This window comes from Erythranthe guttata, chromosome 10 (assembly GCF_056151865.1).
Source record: "Erythranthe guttata isolate IM_541 chromosome 10, IM_541, whole genome shotgun sequence".
In the NCBI taxonomy this organism is placed as follows: Eukaryota; Viridiplantae; Streptophyta; class Magnoliopsida; order Lamiales; family Phrymaceae; genus Erythranthe; species Erythranthe guttata.
The window spans coordinates 391,697-408,524 of NC_142542.1; the positions used below are offsets into that span (position 1 = coordinate 391,697).

Below are 16,828 nucleotides of genomic sequence, written 5' to 3' on the forward strand. Positions count from 1 at the left end.
CTCGAGAAAGGAAGATGCCGCTAACGATCCTTTCACAATTTCGTCACATTTCCGTTTTTCGTTTTCTGTTCTAACCTGAAATATTGTTTATTAATTTGTAATTTTGTCACTAATCTCATCCAGCTTAAGGACTTATAGTAATCGTTGCCGGCCTAAATATGGCTAAATTATAAAATTCAAATTTGGGTCAATTTGAAAATCGAACGTAACTCCCACCGGTGTAGAAACTAAAACAAGTATAGCAGCATTATTGCTAAACTTGAAAGCTTTTTTTCCACTGCATATGCCTTTCATTCCATTTTCTGCAGCAAATCAAGAACTCGGTATACGCAGAATATTAACAAATCCGGTAAATTAATGACAGTGGTTTATCGTTAGGTTGATCCACAGTCATAATGGCACTAAAAAAACATTTTTTTAAAAATATTATTGTTTCGATGATGATAAATTTATCACTTGCGCATGATCACTACAAGGTGGGAAATGATACTGCAAACCACTTTTTTTTTTTTTTTTTTTTTTTTGTCGGAGCTCGTTTCAAATTTGAGCAACGAGTGATTTAGTTTATTACATAATAGCCCTTTGGAATTTTTTAATTAGAGATGATGGATGGTCCATGTCTCTTTGAATACAACCAATGATGCATTATTCTGAAACGATCTTATAATATGATTCGATAATAACGTGACAGCTAAAAGTTATCGTGACAAGCTAAGATAAGACGTACGGCCATAAATTCAAACTTGAAGATGGAGGCCCCATAATCCACACCTATAAACGTCGACTATTGAATAATAATATGATTATATGTTCCTGCATTAAAAGTTAAATCCATTAAAATAAGCTGCAAAAAAAATAATATTAGATTGAATCAAGAACGAACATTGAACAGCCACATGTGCCAATGTTGAAGATCAAGACTCGGAAGAATTTCTCTGCACCGATAACAATATATTAGCCACATGAAGATTCAAGATTACATCAAAATTTATATATATATATATATACCTGGAAATTAATGAAGCTAATAAAAAAGCTTTCTTTTTTATCAGAAATTTTCAGTATATATAGAAATAAGATTGAGTGGTCATGATGGGGAAGAGGGGCACATGAAGGACAAACTCGTCATTCGTGCACGAGTTAGTAATGCACGTGCCCTGCTTCTCCATCTTGATCCACACTCATCTTCTCAATCGCCAAATCGAAGCTATATATATGTATATATGTGTATATATGTATATATAGTTTCTGAAGCTAAGGAAAAATCAGATCTTGAAAATCTGAGGGAAATTTGGCTGGCAATATATAAACCTCTATTTTCCGCAGCTATTTATAACACGAACGCCAAAATGGAGACGAATGCTATTTTCCAACAATAGCCTCGTAAGTTATACGAGAGAGCATGCTTTACGAATACTTTATACCTTCGATCCTACACTCCCCGGTAGGTATTTGCAACAAATCCTCTCAATGCAGGTGCATGATAAGAAAATTAAAATGCAGAAATATTAGTTGAAGTGGGGCCCCTTAATTTTTTGCAACCTAAAAAAGTTTTCCATAACAAAAAAAAAAAAAAAAAAATTGGACCACTTTCCATCACTATACAAATGATGTTACACCATTATTATTATTAACCTCCATCCAATATTTCATTTCCAACCTATATATATATATACACACACAGATATATATATATACTGGTGGTGAGTCTTGATCAAGATTTTATCCCGAGGTCTAAAAATTGTTGAATTTCGTCTAGTCGTACAAAAATTGATCTTTACAAAAACCCAAGCGTAATTTTTCAAAAAAATACGAAATTTTTATCGAACATGTGCTACACAATCCTCGGGTTAAAAACAAATATGTTCACGTCGTGGGGCAAAAAATAAAAAATAAAGCACGAAATTTACGGTGCTGGGAATATTGTAGCTTTTGAAACTATTTGTTTTTTAGCATTTGCTCTTTTCTTGTGAATTAAGATTACATGTGCAGATGCTTCCAAGGCAACCTCAATGATAGAACAACTAATACATCTTATTTCATTTCGAAACTATATACTATATTTAATATTATGAATCCTTAAAATTCAATTGTTTTTTTGCTTACATATGATTCAACCACCATATACAGATGGTGATTGCCTGATTACCAATCACTTGTACTATATGTGTTTGTGTGAGTGCTGTGTTTATGAGTAGATAATCCATTATTAATCTTCAAGAAAGGATTTCGAAAATCTTCGTCGGCCTATGAAAAAGCAGTGTCAGCTATAATATATCATAAAAAAGTTAGCTAGTTACCGGTTAAAATATTTGTGTACCTAATCGACGTCACTATACCAGGTATATACCGTTAAACAACATTTTCTAGCAATTCAAAATAATACAGGGAGGTTTTTGCAATTAACTCTAAATACGCAACAACTGTGTATTACTTTCGCTCTCGCCTTTTAGCTTAAAAGCGCGTTTTAGTGACCTGGTTTTCCATTAACAGAGGATGCAAGCAATCATATACAGAAACAGAAAATCAATCAAGAATTGATTTTTCATCTGGTCATGCATATTTTTCTAATGTATGATCTTACTAGTGAAAAAAATATTACTATATTCAGAGATGTCAATTTCAAAACTATACTTGACATCAGAAAGAATCTAGAGGGAATTATTTGCTGTTGTGAGAATAAGAAAAGTTTAATTAGTGGTTAATGAGTTGTTGCACCCCATGGATTAAGGAAAAGTAGCAAACATGCACACTAATCAAAGATTAAATGGCAATTATCTTTTTCTAATAAAACAAAGGGTGTCAAAAATTTTAGTGGGATTATTGTTTAATTGATGGGATGTGAGTAAAATTAAGGCCCTACTTCCTGGATTTAGTAGAACATGTTCTAATTAATTTATTTTGTTTGATGTGACTTGAGTAATGTACATCTTTTACTTTTTATCATGTAATTAAACTTTATTTTATACATATATTAATAAATGTCATCATTTAATAGATTTTTGGTAATGTGTAGACGATAATTTTGGGGTTTTAATTCAACGTTACCAAGATTCTAGGCCCCGTTTGGTTGGTAAAAATAAGATTAGCCAAGATAAGATTAAATAATCTAATGAAACTCAATTATTTTATTGGAGCTTCCAACGTCCAACAAAAAAAATTCACTAGATGGTAAGATAAGCCAAGATAAGGTTTAAGCCATAATTATATAATTTTGGCGGGTTGACCCGGCAATTTATTGGGATACCAAACATCAAATTAAGTCCAACTATTTAGTTAATTATGACTTATCTTGCCAACCAAACGGGCCGTATTGTGGAATTTTGCTTACATGTGCAGTGATCATCGTGTCGTAGTTCTGACTCGTATGTGACATATTACTGCTATTTTCCACTTTGTTATAAATTAATGAATATTGATTCAATGCACCAAGATTGAATGATATTTGAAATCTAAGTTTAAGATTAATTAATCAAGAAAATGACACCCATTAAAGATAAATTAGGGAGTCTAATCAGATGAAGGAGCCCAATTATGTGTTCAAGATTACCTAGAAATTTTATGTACCTGAAAATTAAACTTTATGGAAATTGAAATATCACCTAGAAATTTGTAAATCTTAATTGATAATGATGTGAGACTCAGTTGTTTGATACCGGCAGTGTTGGCACGTTACATCCAAATTGGACTATATAGGTTATGAAGGTTAATTGTGACATTTTGCTATCTAGTTTAGGGTTTAATTACTTCTCAAGATGCCCACCTAATTACAAAATTACAAAATAAGAATTCCACTTAGATGAAAGAGTTCACCTTCATTTAATTTCCGTCAACCTAAGTTACTTATGTTAAATTCTTTGATTTTCCTTTAAAAGCGTGAACTAGATTTTACGAGAACGAGGTAGACGGTTCACTAATTACTTGTCGAGTGGCATTTTTGTAATTACAATATTGAGTTGTATGTAATTACTTGGTGAGTGACAATTATGTAATTACTTGATGTGCATCAAAGGTGTTTATGTGTTTACGTGTAAAAAGTGTGTTGGACTGTGTGTATATATGTGTGGCATTTATGTAATTACTGTACCTTTGATAATTGTACAATTTTAATTTTTTGTGGCGGAGGCTTTATGCAAATCTGCCACATTTGGGATTATGGATCAATAAGACTAAACGAAACAGCTAATTTTGGGCCCAGATTGTATCATATTTAATAGCCAGCTGTAGCAACAAAACACCTAACTAAATTATGTAGGCCCAATATGAATCGGGCCCTCTTAGGCCCAAATAGCAATGCCAATAGATTATTATTAGGGTAAATTACAGCTACACCCCTAAGTTATGCTAAAATAAATTTAAGATCCCTGTGGTATTGATAATTACAGCCACACCAATACTAGAGGGACCTTGAAGTTATTTTAGCATACATCAGGGGTGTAGGTGTAAATTACCCTTATTATTATCATCATGGAAGCAGCTGTAGTTTTTGTTGTCTTACTCAGTGAAGATGACGAAAGAGATTCCACCAACCTGAATTAATTAACTTCTCTGATGGTTGCTAATTTATCGCTTCTCCCAGCACTTTTGTTTCAAATTCAATCCCACCATTTACATATTTTATTTGAGTTCGTCCTCAATCTTTGATTAAACAAACGGCTCAAATAAACATGGAAAAAGACAGACTAGTGCAAGATTCAAGACTGCAATCCAATAAACGCACTCCACGCCAACCCACACTCGCTGCCGGCCAAATATATATATAATACTCCGGCTATATATGTATGTATACACACCTCTATGTATGGCACCATCTCCGGTTAGTCCACTCCGTACGTGCTAACTCTTCTTCTCAGCTCCAATGGCTTCTTCTTCTTCTTCCGCCGCTTTGAACCCAACCCTCTTCCGCAATAACAAGGGCTCGCTGCCTCCCTTCTCTACTCGCCGTCACGGGTTTCTGAATTTTCCGTCAAACCCCACCGCCTCCTCCTCGAAACGGAGTTTGAACTGCGAACGCCGTTTTTGCGGCGTCGGGGTGGTGAAAGCTTCTGCCACAACGGCGGAGCCGGAGGTGGCCCGTGATCGCACCGCCGGTGATGAAGGTAGTAGGGTTTTGAGAGTCGGACTCATCTGCGGCGGCCCTTCCGCCGAGCGCGGAATTTCGCTCAATTCTGCCCGCTCTGTGCTCGATCATATTCAGGTACTCAAATTTCCTTCTTCCATTTTTTAGCTAACAATTTTAATTATGAACTTTGATTGATAGCTTTGAAAAATTTCTGTTTGATTTTGACTTAGGGGGATGATTTGCATGTCAGCGCATATTACATTGACTGCAATCTCAAACCCTACGCCATATCCTCTGCTCAGGTCCCTTTATTTATACCTTCATCTTTCATATGTTATTTTCTCCGATTGAAAAATATTACTTCTGATAATGATTTTCAATTGCAGGTTTACTCGAACACACCTGCAGATTTTGATTTCAAACTCGAAATGTAAGCTTTGTCCGGGATATTTTTACCATTTTGTTTTAATCAATTTTCGAAAACTAAGTTCAACATTATAATTGCAGCCTCGCTCAAGGTTTCGAATCATTGTCTGATTTTGTCGAACACCTTGCCACCTCCGTGGACATAGTATTTCCGGTTATACATGGCCGTTTCGGTGAAGATGGTGGCATTCAAGTGAGATTGTGGTGACTTACAAAAGTTGTTTATTTGTTGATACATTTTTCAATATAGTGAACTAATTGTCGTACATTTTGTGATATCTTTTTCGTATGAACTACTTTGCAGGAGCTGTTGGAGAAATCAAATATCCCATTTGTTGGGACGCAGTCGAATGAATGTCGCAAAGCATTTGATAAGGTAACTTTCTCGTTCACTGAGTCAACACGAGTCTTAAATTATATCTGAGATCCAATTTCTTTGTTCGATGAAAATTCTTTCTTGGGGTGAAATAAATTGCGGGGGTCCGACTCCTATTTGGTAATTGAGCTAATATGTCGTTTGCTTTGGACTATTTGCAGTATGATGCCTCTTCGGAGCTTGACAAACAAGGGTTTGTTACCGTACCCAGTTTCTTAATACAGGTAATTTTCTGGTTGTCATGTAACCCGCTTCTCAAAACTGTTGTCCTTTTTGCCGTAAATGATTTTTCATTAATTTTTTTTTCTTGAAATTATTCTCCTAAATTATTGCAGTAACAGCTTGCATTGGCATACTCTCTTCTATTCTTTCTTTAGTCTTTTATTTTTTTGGGAAATTTCAGGGAAGTGAATCGGAAGAAACTGAGCTGTCAACGTGGTTCGTCACAAATAATATAGATGTCGAACAAGGAAAAGTTGTGGTAAGACTGTTTATCGAATTTCAGCATTTAGAGATACTCGACAGTTTTGTTACAGTCCCATCTTTCGTGCAATAATATCAGGTGAAGCCAACAAGAGCAGGATCAAGCATCGGAGTTACCGTTGCTTATGGCGTTACCGATTCTCTGACAAAAGCTAATGCAATTATATCAGAGGTAATACTAGGCCTCATCCTCTATTTCGCCTAATGAATTTCTGGACTCACTGTAAATTTAATAAAGTGAAATGTAAATGTTTAACAGGGAATTGATGATAAAGTTATTGTAGAGATTTTTCTGGAAGGAGGTAGAGAATTTACAACGATCGTCCTAGATGTGGGTTCTGGTTTCGATTGCCAGCCAGTTGCTCTACTCCCGACAGAGGTATATGCTCTCGTCTCTTATCATGCTAAGAGTATATCTTCGAGTATCTGGATATTTATTTAATTGCTGATATAGGTTCGTACGACTGGTTTATTTTAGATTCACTTATCATAGAATCAATGTCTTTATTACTAGGTGGAACTTCTATCTCACGGCAGTGCCGATTCAAATGAAAAGGATATTATTTTTAATTATCGGCGGAAATATCTGCCGACACAGCAGGTATAGTGAGTCGAGTAAAATTTCACTGAAATACCTTTTCAAGGATATCTCATCTTGTTTCAAGCAATATCAGAAATAAAACTGATCACAAACTCTGCAGGTTGCTTACCACACTCCACCTCATTTTCCGGAAGATGTAATTACAAATATTCGTAAAGGAGCTTCTTTGTTATTTCAACGGCTTGGCCTACGAGATTTCACTAGAATCGATGGTTGGTTTTTGCCGCCTTCTGCCCATACTGCTTACCTCACAGGCAATAAGTTCGGACGGTCCGAGTCGGGGACGATAGTATTCACTGATATTAACTTGGTGAGATTGTTAATCGAATCTTGATTATGTTTTCCTTGTTAATTAATTCCTCGCATGTGATAAGATTGTATCTTCTTTCTCTCTCTAGATTAGTGGGATGGAACAAACAAGTTTCTTGTTTCAGCAAGCCTCGAAGGTATAATATTTGTATTATTTCACATCTTTCAAAACAAATGGTGATTTCAACTATATGATCGTATATGCTGCATCATGTGAATGCCATCTTATTAATCGTGTCACGTGCAGGTCGGATTTTCGCACTCCAATATCCTCCGCACAGTAATCCAACATGCTTGCTTGAGGTTTCCCGACATTCGACAAGTAAGTCCCTCTCCAAGAAAAGAATCTTCACAAACTAATAAAGATTTCCGAAAACATCAAAACCCAAGGAAAGTTTATGTTATTTTCGGTGGGGACACTTCGGAACGGCAAGTATCTCTTATGAGTGGCACGAATGTTTGGTTGAATCTACAATCATTCGATGATGTAAGTATTCAGTTTAGGAATATTCGGATTTTTAGAAACTTAATTTTATTCATTCAGTAGCTCACTCAAGAAAGCAACTTGGAATTTATTTGTTATAGCTCGAAGTGATTCCATGCTTGCTTGCCCCGTCAAATGGGTACTCGTCCAATATGGACTCTGATGAAACTAACTCGGGAGTAAGCTCAAGGATGGTTTGGTCCTTACCGTGAGTTTTCATCTCGCGTTACGATTTATATACATCATAGATTAATGGTTTTTAAATGAATTGGTGTTTCTTTATGCACAGATACTCTGTTGTGCTCAGACATACGACTGAAGAAGTTCTTGACGCATGCATCGAGGCAATTGAACCCGTTCGGGCAGCGTTGACTTCAAGGTTGAGGAGTCAAGTAATGGATGACATTCTAGAAGGCTTGAAGAAACACGATTGGTTCAGAGGGTTTGATATATCTGATGATTTACCAAAGAAATATTCGCTCGACCAATGGATCAAGCAAGCTAAAGCAGACGGGGGAACAGTTTTTATTGCAGGTTTGAACAATTTTACAGTATTGCGAGTCATCAAATTGAGTTCTTGTACATTGATTTGATTTCTTGTTTCATGGATCCACTGGACAGTTCATGGAGGAATAGGCGAAGATGGTACACTCCAATCGTTGTTAGAGGCTGAGGGAGTTCCTTATACCGGTAATAATAATAATAAATAAATAATTAATTAATTATTTATTCAATTTATACGATCATCTCCCATTTTTTCACATTTAAGGACCTGGTGTCGCTGCTTCAAAGACATGTATGGACAAAGTTGCAACTTCCGTTGCCCTTGAACATGTACGGTAACCTCATTGTGTGAATAAATAGTTACAATTAGAATATTCATTAAAATTTCCTTAGTATATAGTTTTAACGAGGATATAATTTCGTTAATTTTGGTTTCAGCTTACGGCTGAAGGTGTCCTCACAATTAGTAAGGATGTGCGTAAGAAAGAGGATTTATTGAAAATGCAGCCGGTCGAAATTTGGAATGAGTTGACATCGAAACTCCTGTCCAAAACATTGTGCGTGAAACCAGCTAGAGACGGTTGCTCGACTGGAGTAGCAAGATTATGGTAGGCGCACATTTTCCTCGGATATTTAAAATTGCATTTCGAGTTGACAGAAATTATACGATATATTCCACTTCATGGTACAGTTGTGTCGGGGATCTTGAGGTGTACATTAAAGCCCTGGAAAACTGTTTACCACGGATTCAACCTAATTGTTTATCAAAGGTATTGATTAATTTGATTATTTATCTTTACTTTGTTGTCTGAATTCTCGATTTTTGTTCGACTGTGTTAATATCATTTTGTGAATTTGTACAGGCGCATGGAATGATTGAAATGCCGATTCCACCACCAAAGCTCTTGATATTCGAGCCTTTTGTTGAGACTGACGAGATAACATTTTCGTCCCAATTAAGTTCTGGAAATGCAAACGAACTTCTGTGGAAAGGAAACAGCCGATGGGTTGAAATAACAGTTGGTGTTATCGGAAAACGTGGGTCAATGCGGTCGTTGACTCCTAGCGTCACTGTTAAAGAAAATGGAGATATTTTGTCACTCGAGGAGAAATTCCAAGGTACTAATAACAATTTTTTTGAATATGATTTTCATTAGGTTTTCGTATTACATATTAAGAAATTTATTACAAGATTAGGATACGTAACCCGACGGTTAAAAAGTTTTATGTTTGATTCGGTTATTTTCTTTTATTGACAGGTGGAACTGGCATCAACCTGACTCCACCACCTCTCTCGATTATAAGGTTTGCCGTTTTCGTTTTTCTTTTGGCGGAAATCTTCTTTGTTTCGTAATTAACTGCAGTATTATATGATACAGTGATATATATTTATTATTTCCTGTCGCTCCTGCTTAGAATTATTTTTCATGAAAACAGTAACGAGGCCCTCGATAAATGTAAAAACCGTATCGAACTCATAGCAAACACCCTCCATTTGGAAGGATTTTCAAGAATCGATGCATTTGTGAATGTTGATTGTGGCGAGGTAAATTTGAATTAAAATTTACTCGATACTGTTGACTTACGTGTATATATATTACTCGCTGTATCTAATTGCCGGTTTCTTCGTTGCAGGTGTTAATTATAGAGGTTAACACAGTTCCTGGGATGACACCTTCCACTGTCCTAATTCATCAGGTGATGATTAAATATCTTTTTTATGTTCATGATGGAAAAAAAAATTAAAATTAATTAAATTAAATAAAAAATAATATTAGTATGGATTTAAATTGAGAAATAAGAGGAGTGGGAAAACATCATATTCTGGTATCTAGCAATACAACGTGTGGTCCTGATCTTGCAATAAATCATTAATCATTGGTGATTTTAGTTATACATCAACATTATTATTATAAATGTCACAGCTTTAAAATCATTCCTAACTATTTTTTAATTGATGATTATGTGTAGGCACTTGCAAATCAACCTCCCATGTATCCTCACCGATTTTTTCGGTCACTGCTCGATTTCGGTTCCGAGAGATATTTGTAGATTTAATTATTGTAATTTGTAATCTATCCTCTGTTTTCGAATTTAGCCAAATTTCTTGTTTGCGATAAAAACATGGATAATATAACCCCTAAAAATATCTTCAATAACAAGTCTATTTCAGTGAATGAAAATACGGCTTTGTAGATGCTACACTCGATGAAATACATCGGCTGGAAATTAAACAATTTGCCGACGAAGTAATGAAATTAAGCACATAAAATTTGGTGGTTTAGTTGTCAGTATCAGTTCATATGGACCAGAAATTGATTGATTTTATTGCTGCCAAATGAATTCAAACCCTAAACCCCCAATCCTGCCCTATTCTGTGGGCCCCACCACGTCCAGGTAAGCCATTTTTGCTGAAATAATTCAATTTTGGGAATATTAATTAAATGGTCAAAAATATATATTCAGGAATTTTGGGACCAGAGAAATATGACACTTTATTTTTCTGGGATGAGAGTTGCAATTTGCAATTATGACATATATATGAAATGAATTTTTGTATAGAGACAAATCAAACATGCGTGTGCATGTTATGATGTGGACCAACCGAAATTAGGTCCCACGTAAGCAGAGATTAAAAGCGTTATTTTGGTCTTCCAGCGATTTTAGTTCAAATGTATTAATAACAATTAACAACATAATCTTGACTTAGTAACTAGATTAAGGTTTCATTTAATCAAACATTAAAAAACTTTTTAACCCTTAATTCCTAATTAAGTTCGAGATAAGGACAGCATTAATTACATATTTCACATAGGAAACAGCTTTCACTCCAACAACAGACGCACATTAAATATAATTACACGATGGATGCTCCGATCATCGCCGCCGTCAGATGGCGAGCATGAGCCCCGGCAACGACCGTTTGGCGAGGTCCTGAGGGTGGCTCTGCCACAGAGTACCGGTGCAGCTGAGAGGCCTCAAATCCCACACCGTCAGCCACGTGTTGAAGTACTCTCTGAACTGCGTTATAACGCCGTCTTCGTTGAGGGTCCACACGTGCACCCAGTACACCTGAGCCCCCTCCCACCCCTCCACTATCACGCACTCGCCGTCGACGGCGTCGATGCTCCGCGGCTCGAACTTGAACTCCGCCGGAGATGATTTTCCGGTCAGCATTTTCATCATGTGGTGGCAGTTCTGCGGGCCGTGGAACCACCACTCCAAGTCGCTAGCGATGAGCCCGGAGATTTGCCTGCTCCCGCCGCTCCCCAACGCCGTGTACAGGCTGCGGACGGTGGTGACGTTTGGGTTCTCCGGTGCGGCGGCGGCGGCGGAATTCGCAGTTGCGGGCTCCATTTGTTTGATGAGGGCGGAAATTAAATGGCAACGAACGACTCTTCTTTTGAAGTGAGAGTATAAGCTTTAGTTGTTTGATTCTTGCATGGTATATTCTTCAAGTGGAAAAGGATATTTATAGAACAAATTTGAGGTGTGAGGGGCCCACTGAATTAAATTTTGATGTGACATAATCATAAAATTATCTATATTAATTTTATTTCCTACTAATCTAAAATTACATGTTGCCCACACAAAATTATAAAGTCATCGAACAAAATTAATTATTTTAAGAATTAATTTTAAACTACTTCATATATGTATAGAATTTTGAAAGTATATAGTCATTATATTATCAATTATGTGTGGACAATTTATTTTATATACTATATGGTCGAATTATGTGGACAATAATGCATATATGTAAAGTAAAAGAAAATGGGGCATGGTGCATTTAAGAGTACCAGTTGGATCCAACTAGCTAGGTTTGCCGTTCGTGTACCCAATCAATTTAATTTGAACATTCCTCAACACCAACCCCACATCTACATTTACATTACATACAGTTTATATATATGTACAAACCTAATTAATTAACTAAACCATTATATATGTGTGTGTGACTGTATACGTACAATGAATTGGGTTACGTTCACAATAATTAATCCTAACCCCACCCCCAAATGGATGGGAACTAGTCATTCATTATACATTATTTATCAACCTATTTATAATAACCTATTTTTTAATATATTTGAACAATATATGTTCGACTAGCTACCTAGGTCTGAACCGACTTAGGTCGAATTGATTTGGATCTTGTTGAACACATCAATACGAGATAGATCAATTGTTATATGGGTTCAAATATAAATAAATAGGAAATTAAATTATTGTGTGAGAGTGACAGAAAATATAGTAGTGGAACCCTACATATATAGAGTGAGATATGTGCATTAAATTGGTATGCCTTGTATTTGATACTCTTATCTACAACCACTTGTTATGGGGAAGTTATTTGATGCACTATTCTGTCTCTCCATTCCCCTCCATTTTTGCAATGGCCATCCTTCAAATGTTCAGTACATGCATGCATGCATATATATATATATATATATATATATATATATATATATATATATAGACACATACGTATATGAGTGTCGTCAGTGTGTGTTGTGTGTGTGAATTCAATTTTCATCATAGCTTATGTAATTACATCTTTCTTCTGTAAGATTGGATCGGATTTGATTAAATGATTATCGGTTTACTCGTGTGTGCAGGGCTCCAACCATATGCATGCATGCATGCATGCATGCACAATTGGAAATTAATTAATCATTTATTTATTTATTTATAATATTATTATGTATTTGATTTTCTTATTTGTGTGACAACTACGACTAGTTTGACTGGTAAGTTGGCATTAGTTACCTAACATTTGAAATATTTTATTGCACAAGGACCCATTTTATGAATATTAATTAGGATATATGTATCCATATATATATGTCATATGTGTATAGAAAGAGACTCTACTGTACCAATAATTAATTTCATTTCTGCTGGTTATGTGGTTGTGACTAAATCATTGATACAGTAGTACTATACACATTAATCATTCATCTTCTCTTTCAATCTTATCAATTTGTAGGGTCTTCAAATTCTTAGCTGCCAATTTTTCTTTTTCATTTTCATTTTCTCAGAGAAAAGCAACCATTATTATTATTATTTGAAGCCCAAAGTAATAAAGCCCAATATAATTCGGGCCTTCTATAAACAAATTATTCACGGCCCGGTCTCAATTTCGGCCTTCTGTTAAATGATAATTGCTGAACCCAATATCAAAGATCTTCACAAAATACTCCTGTTTAAATTAGTATTTTCAATCCCGACTCGGTGACAATTTAATAGTTTAATATTCCGCTTAATTAATAAAATTTTGTTAGTTCCAAGTGTATAAATTTATAGATATTGAAGTACTGTATATTATATTATATGAGGTGAAAGAATAGTTAAAAGTAACATTGAATATTAAAAATTGAAAAAATTAAAATGTTCAAATTGTATAAATATACATTAAAAGAAAAATGAATCCTTTAAATTAAATTAAATTAAACAATGAATGAAGCGAAGTTTAAAGAGGAAAAAAAGAAATGATGAATTAATTACAAATTAACAAAATTCTTAAAAGTAGTGACGCCACCATCAACAACAAGATTATGACCACTAATATACCTGGATTCATCACTTGATAGAAAAACCACCGCCTCCGCTATATCTCTTGCTCTTAGGGTTACCCCTTTCAAATTCCCCAGCCCCCTCACAAACTCCTCCGTCTTCTCCACCTCCTCCTCACTCACATCGCCTCCGCCGCCGCCGTCATCCTTCCGCCACGCTGTCACCAGCATCCGTGTCGCCACCCCGAAGGGGGAGATGCAGTTGACTCGAATCCCGTGCCGCCCCAGCTCACAGGCCGCGTTCTTCACCAGACCCACGACCGCGTGCTTCGACGCCGTGTACGCGTGGGGGCCCAGCCCCCCCATCACCCCGGCCACGCTCGCCGTGCAGATTATACACCCGCCGCCGCCGCCGTTGATCATGGCGCGGGCGGCGTGCTTCATCCCGAGGGCTGTGCCCCTGACGTTGACCCTCATGACCTGTTCGAACTCGTCGGCGTCGAAATCTAGGATGCTCTTGTGCTTGGACTGGTCGCCGAGGACGCCGGCGTTGCTGAAGAAGACGTCGATCTTCCCGTGGTTGGAAACGGCGTCGTTTACTAGGGTTTCTATGTCTTGCTCAGAGGTGACGTCACAGTGGGCGTAGGTGACGTCATATGGGGATAGTGAGCTGGCAACTAAGTTCCCGAGGGAGTCCTCCACGTCAGCGATTATTACTTTTGCGCCGTGCGCCGCGAAGAGCCTTACCGTTGCCTCTCCGATGCCTCTTGCGCCGCCGGTAACGATTGCTACTTTTCCCTCCAATCTGTATATATGTGAATCAAAACATTGAGAGAGAGAGAGAGAGAGAGAGAGAGAGAGAGAGAGAGAGAGAGAGAGAGAGAGAGAGAGAGAGAGAGATTATAATATTGAAAAGAAAATGTACCTTTTGAAGGAGGGCTGAGAAGCCAACAATTGATCATTTCCATAGTTACCGGCAAATAAGCTCATCGCCGGTAACAATTGTGCCTGCATGATTTATGATTAATTATATATATTTCAGTTGGAGAGGAGAAAAGGTGTAGTTTTGCAATTGTAACAACTATACATACGAGGATGATTTATTAGTTATATATATACACACAGGTTACAACACGTTCACACACACACACACAAACACACATTTATATATATATATATATATATATATATATATATATATATATACAAGTAGATATATAGCTAGGTGACTAGTTCATCAGTGGACTTTATATTTCTCAAAAGGTAACTGGATTGAACAGATATTTTAAAACGACAAAACTGGCAAATTAAGTTAGATATTTTAATGTCTAAATCTGATCGAAGATTACGATTGAGATTAGATGTAGTAATTTATTTATAGTTTGCCGGAAGTAATTGGATGCTGCTATGGCTTGATAATCTTATAAAGATACGACCGTTGACTTTTTCCCTCGGCGCGACAATTAATGCTATTCCATTCCCATCTCCCAAAGTAGGTTTAAAATTAAATGGCATTCATATGATATGATTAAACCAAACTCCCCCTTTACTCGCATCATTTTCTTTGCATTCCACACAATTAATTATTAAACTAATCCAAATTAAGAGAGTTTCAAAGATATTCCACCAATACTCAATTTAATTTGCTAAAATATACTACTTACTACTTAGGCTCTTTAATTTTTTGATTAAGCAACTAAGATTAAGGTCAAATTGGAATAGATTTTATTTGTAACGAGGGGCACGATGAATGCGACAAGTTGATTTGATTTATAATTAATTAGATTGACTTGATTTTCCACGTCTTGCCAATCAACAAACGAATATTTTTTATGTACAAATAGATATTTGAAATATATATATATAACAAGTTCCTTAATTATTAATTAGGTATTACCTTTTTGTCAAATCTAAGCTAGTACTTACTACTTAATTGATCCAAGTGGCCATATGAACAAAACAAAATTGGACTTTATCATAGATTTTTTCAATTCGTTGATTTTACTTTAGGTAAATAGTTTTGATTTATTTTATTGTCTAGAAGTTATGCTTTGTATTTATCGTAATTCACTAAAAAAAAATTCGTGTTATTTTATTAGTAAAATCTTAATGTGATTGAAAAATAAAAATAAAAAACAAATAATGTATAGGTAGATACGTAACCATTGAATATACAAACATAAATTTCAGTTGCATGATCTCAATATATAAATACTGTTCAGAAAAAAAAAAAAAAAAAAAAAAAAAAAAGTACATAAATTTGCTTTGTTAATAATTTGTGCCTCCTACGAAACAGAGCGATCTTCGGTTTCCGAAGATTCTCCTGATTTAACATTTAATTCAAACACAATTAAAAATAAAATAAAAAATGCTCCAGGAATGCGCGGTGATTAAAAAAAAGAGAGAAAAGATATCCAAGAAGATCTGTACTTTTTGTTAATTAAGTCATAATTAGTCCTTTCGTGGTTATTAATTCATTAATTTATATAATGCATATAACTAAATAGTCATATAATATTATTTTTAAAAACTAATATTTTAGTAGTTCATTATAATTATAAATTACGTTAAGATGTACAAGTAACAACACTCTAATCAGAGATTTACTTTTCTTTGTGGGTTGCGTTGGACAACACAAGTTGTTGGGCCGAATGGAAAAAATGAGCCCATTTAAGAGGCCCATTAAAATCGTTTTTTGTACAAAAGCCCACTAAATTATCGAACGTCTCACAATATTATTTAAAATATATAAATATAAACCTTTACTAAAAAAAAATCTTATTTTTTCTCAAATCTCGCACCGATTTGTGAAAATTTTGAATTTGTCTTAGACTCAAACCCGTGGATATCTATTTCATAATCAATTCAACTGATGAATCTATTCGTTCGATTCTAACCTGACTGGTTGTTCTCGAATTCGATGAGTTCGACTTGTCTACCCCTACCTATCTATGACTAAAAAATTCTCAAATCTTACACCAACAATCACATTATCTAACAAACAATTTGTTGAACTTTGAGATTTGGTTGGTAAAAAGTAGTTAAATGATTTAGTTGGTATTTCCAA

The 16,828-nt window shown here is 35.5% G+C and overlaps 3 protein-coding genes and 1 long non-coding RNA gene across 4 annotated transcripts; 1 reads left to right on the top strand and 3 right to left on the bottom strand.

Moving 5' to 3' along the window:
* Positions 1 to 486: 486 nt before the first annotated feature.
* LOC105953152 (uncharacterized) lies at positions 487 to 1,303 on the bottom strand. The gene is made up of 3 exons (XR_016033893.1): positions 1,009 to 1,303; positions 884 to 935; positions 487 to 813 (listed from the first exon to the last, which is right to left on the bottom strand). It is a non-coding gene; the product is annotated as an uncharacterized LOC105953152 (long non-coding RNA).
* A 3,124-nt stretch (positions 1,304 to 4,427) lies between these two features.
* On the top strand, positions 4,428 to 10,428 carry LOC105953150 (D-alanine-D-alanine ligase family). Its single transcript, XM_012976786.2, has 24 exons — positions 4,428 to 5,197; positions 5,293 to 5,364; positions 5,449 to 5,492; positions 5,570 to 5,681; positions 5,793 to 5,864; positions 6,026 to 6,088; positions 6,268 to 6,345; positions 6,427 to 6,519; positions 6,607 to 6,726; positions 6,862 to 6,948; positions 7,049 to 7,258; positions 7,347 to 7,394; positions 7,505 to 7,744; positions 7,843 to 7,949; positions 8,031 to 8,275; positions 8,363 to 8,431; positions 8,511 to 8,575; positions 8,684 to 8,853; positions 8,937 to 9,015; positions 9,109 to 9,364; positions 9,505 to 9,550; positions 9,683 to 9,791; positions 9,881 to 9,943; positions 10,217 to 10,428. The coding sequence occupies exons 1-24, from the start codon at positions 4,859 to 4,861 to the stop codon at positions 10,295 to 10,297; spliced, it is 2,868 nt and encodes a 955-aa protein (XP_012832240.2). The 5' UTR covers positions 4,428 to 4,858; the 3' UTR covers positions 10,298 to 10,428.
* A 518-nt stretch (positions 10,429 to 10,946) lies between these two features.
* On the bottom strand, positions 10,947 to 11,688 carry LOC105952818 (Nuclear transport factor 2 (NTF2) family protein). Its single transcript, XM_012976396.2, has one exon. It carries the CDS (start codon positions 11,600 to 11,602, stop codon positions 11,135 to 11,137), a length of 468 nt encoding a protein of 155 aa, XP_012831850.2. The 5' UTR covers positions 11,603 to 11,688; the 3' UTR covers positions 10,947 to 11,134.
* A 1,946-nt stretch (positions 11,689 to 13,634) lies between these two features.
* On the bottom strand, positions 13,635 to 14,905 carry LOC105953149 (short-chain dehydrogenase reductase 2a). The gene is made up of 2 exons (XM_012976785.2): positions 14,687 to 14,905; positions 13,635 to 14,566 (listed from the first exon to the last, which is right to left on the bottom strand). The coding sequence occupies exons 1-2, from the start codon at positions 14,773 to 14,775 to the stop codon at positions 13,750 to 13,752; spliced, it is 906 nt and encodes a 301-aa protein (XP_012832239.2). The 5' UTR covers positions 14,776 to 14,905; the 3' UTR covers positions 13,635 to 13,749.
* Positions 14,906 to 16,828: the final 1,923 nt, after the last annotated feature.

Bases quoted from the DNA above. Each gene is read 5' to 3' on its own strand.
- LOC105953149 (XM_012976785.2), bottom strand. From the start codon at position 14,775: ATGCAGGCACAATTGTTACCGGCGATGAGCTTATTTGCCGGTAACTAT. The intron at 14,567-14,686 runs GTACATTTTCTT...ACATATATACAG, and splicing joins TCTCAGCCCTCCTTCAAAAG to ATTGGAGGGAAAAGTAGCAA.
- LOC105953150 (XM_012976786.2), top strand. From the start codon at position 4,859: ATGGCTTCTTCTTCTTCTTCCGCCGCTTTGAACCCAACCCTCTTCCGC. The intron at 6,089-6,267 runs GTAATTTTCTGG...GGGAAATTTCAG, and splicing joins TACCCAGTTTCTTAATACAG to GGAAGTGAATCGGAAGAAAC. The intron at 8,432-8,510 runs GTAATAATAATA...TTCACATTTAAG, and splicing joins TGAGGGAGTTCCTTATACCG to GACCTGGTGTCGCTGCTTCA.
- LOC105952818 (XM_012976396.2), bottom strand. From the start codon at position 11,602: ATGGAGCCCGCAACTGCGAATTCCGCCGCCGCCGCCGCACCGGAGAAC.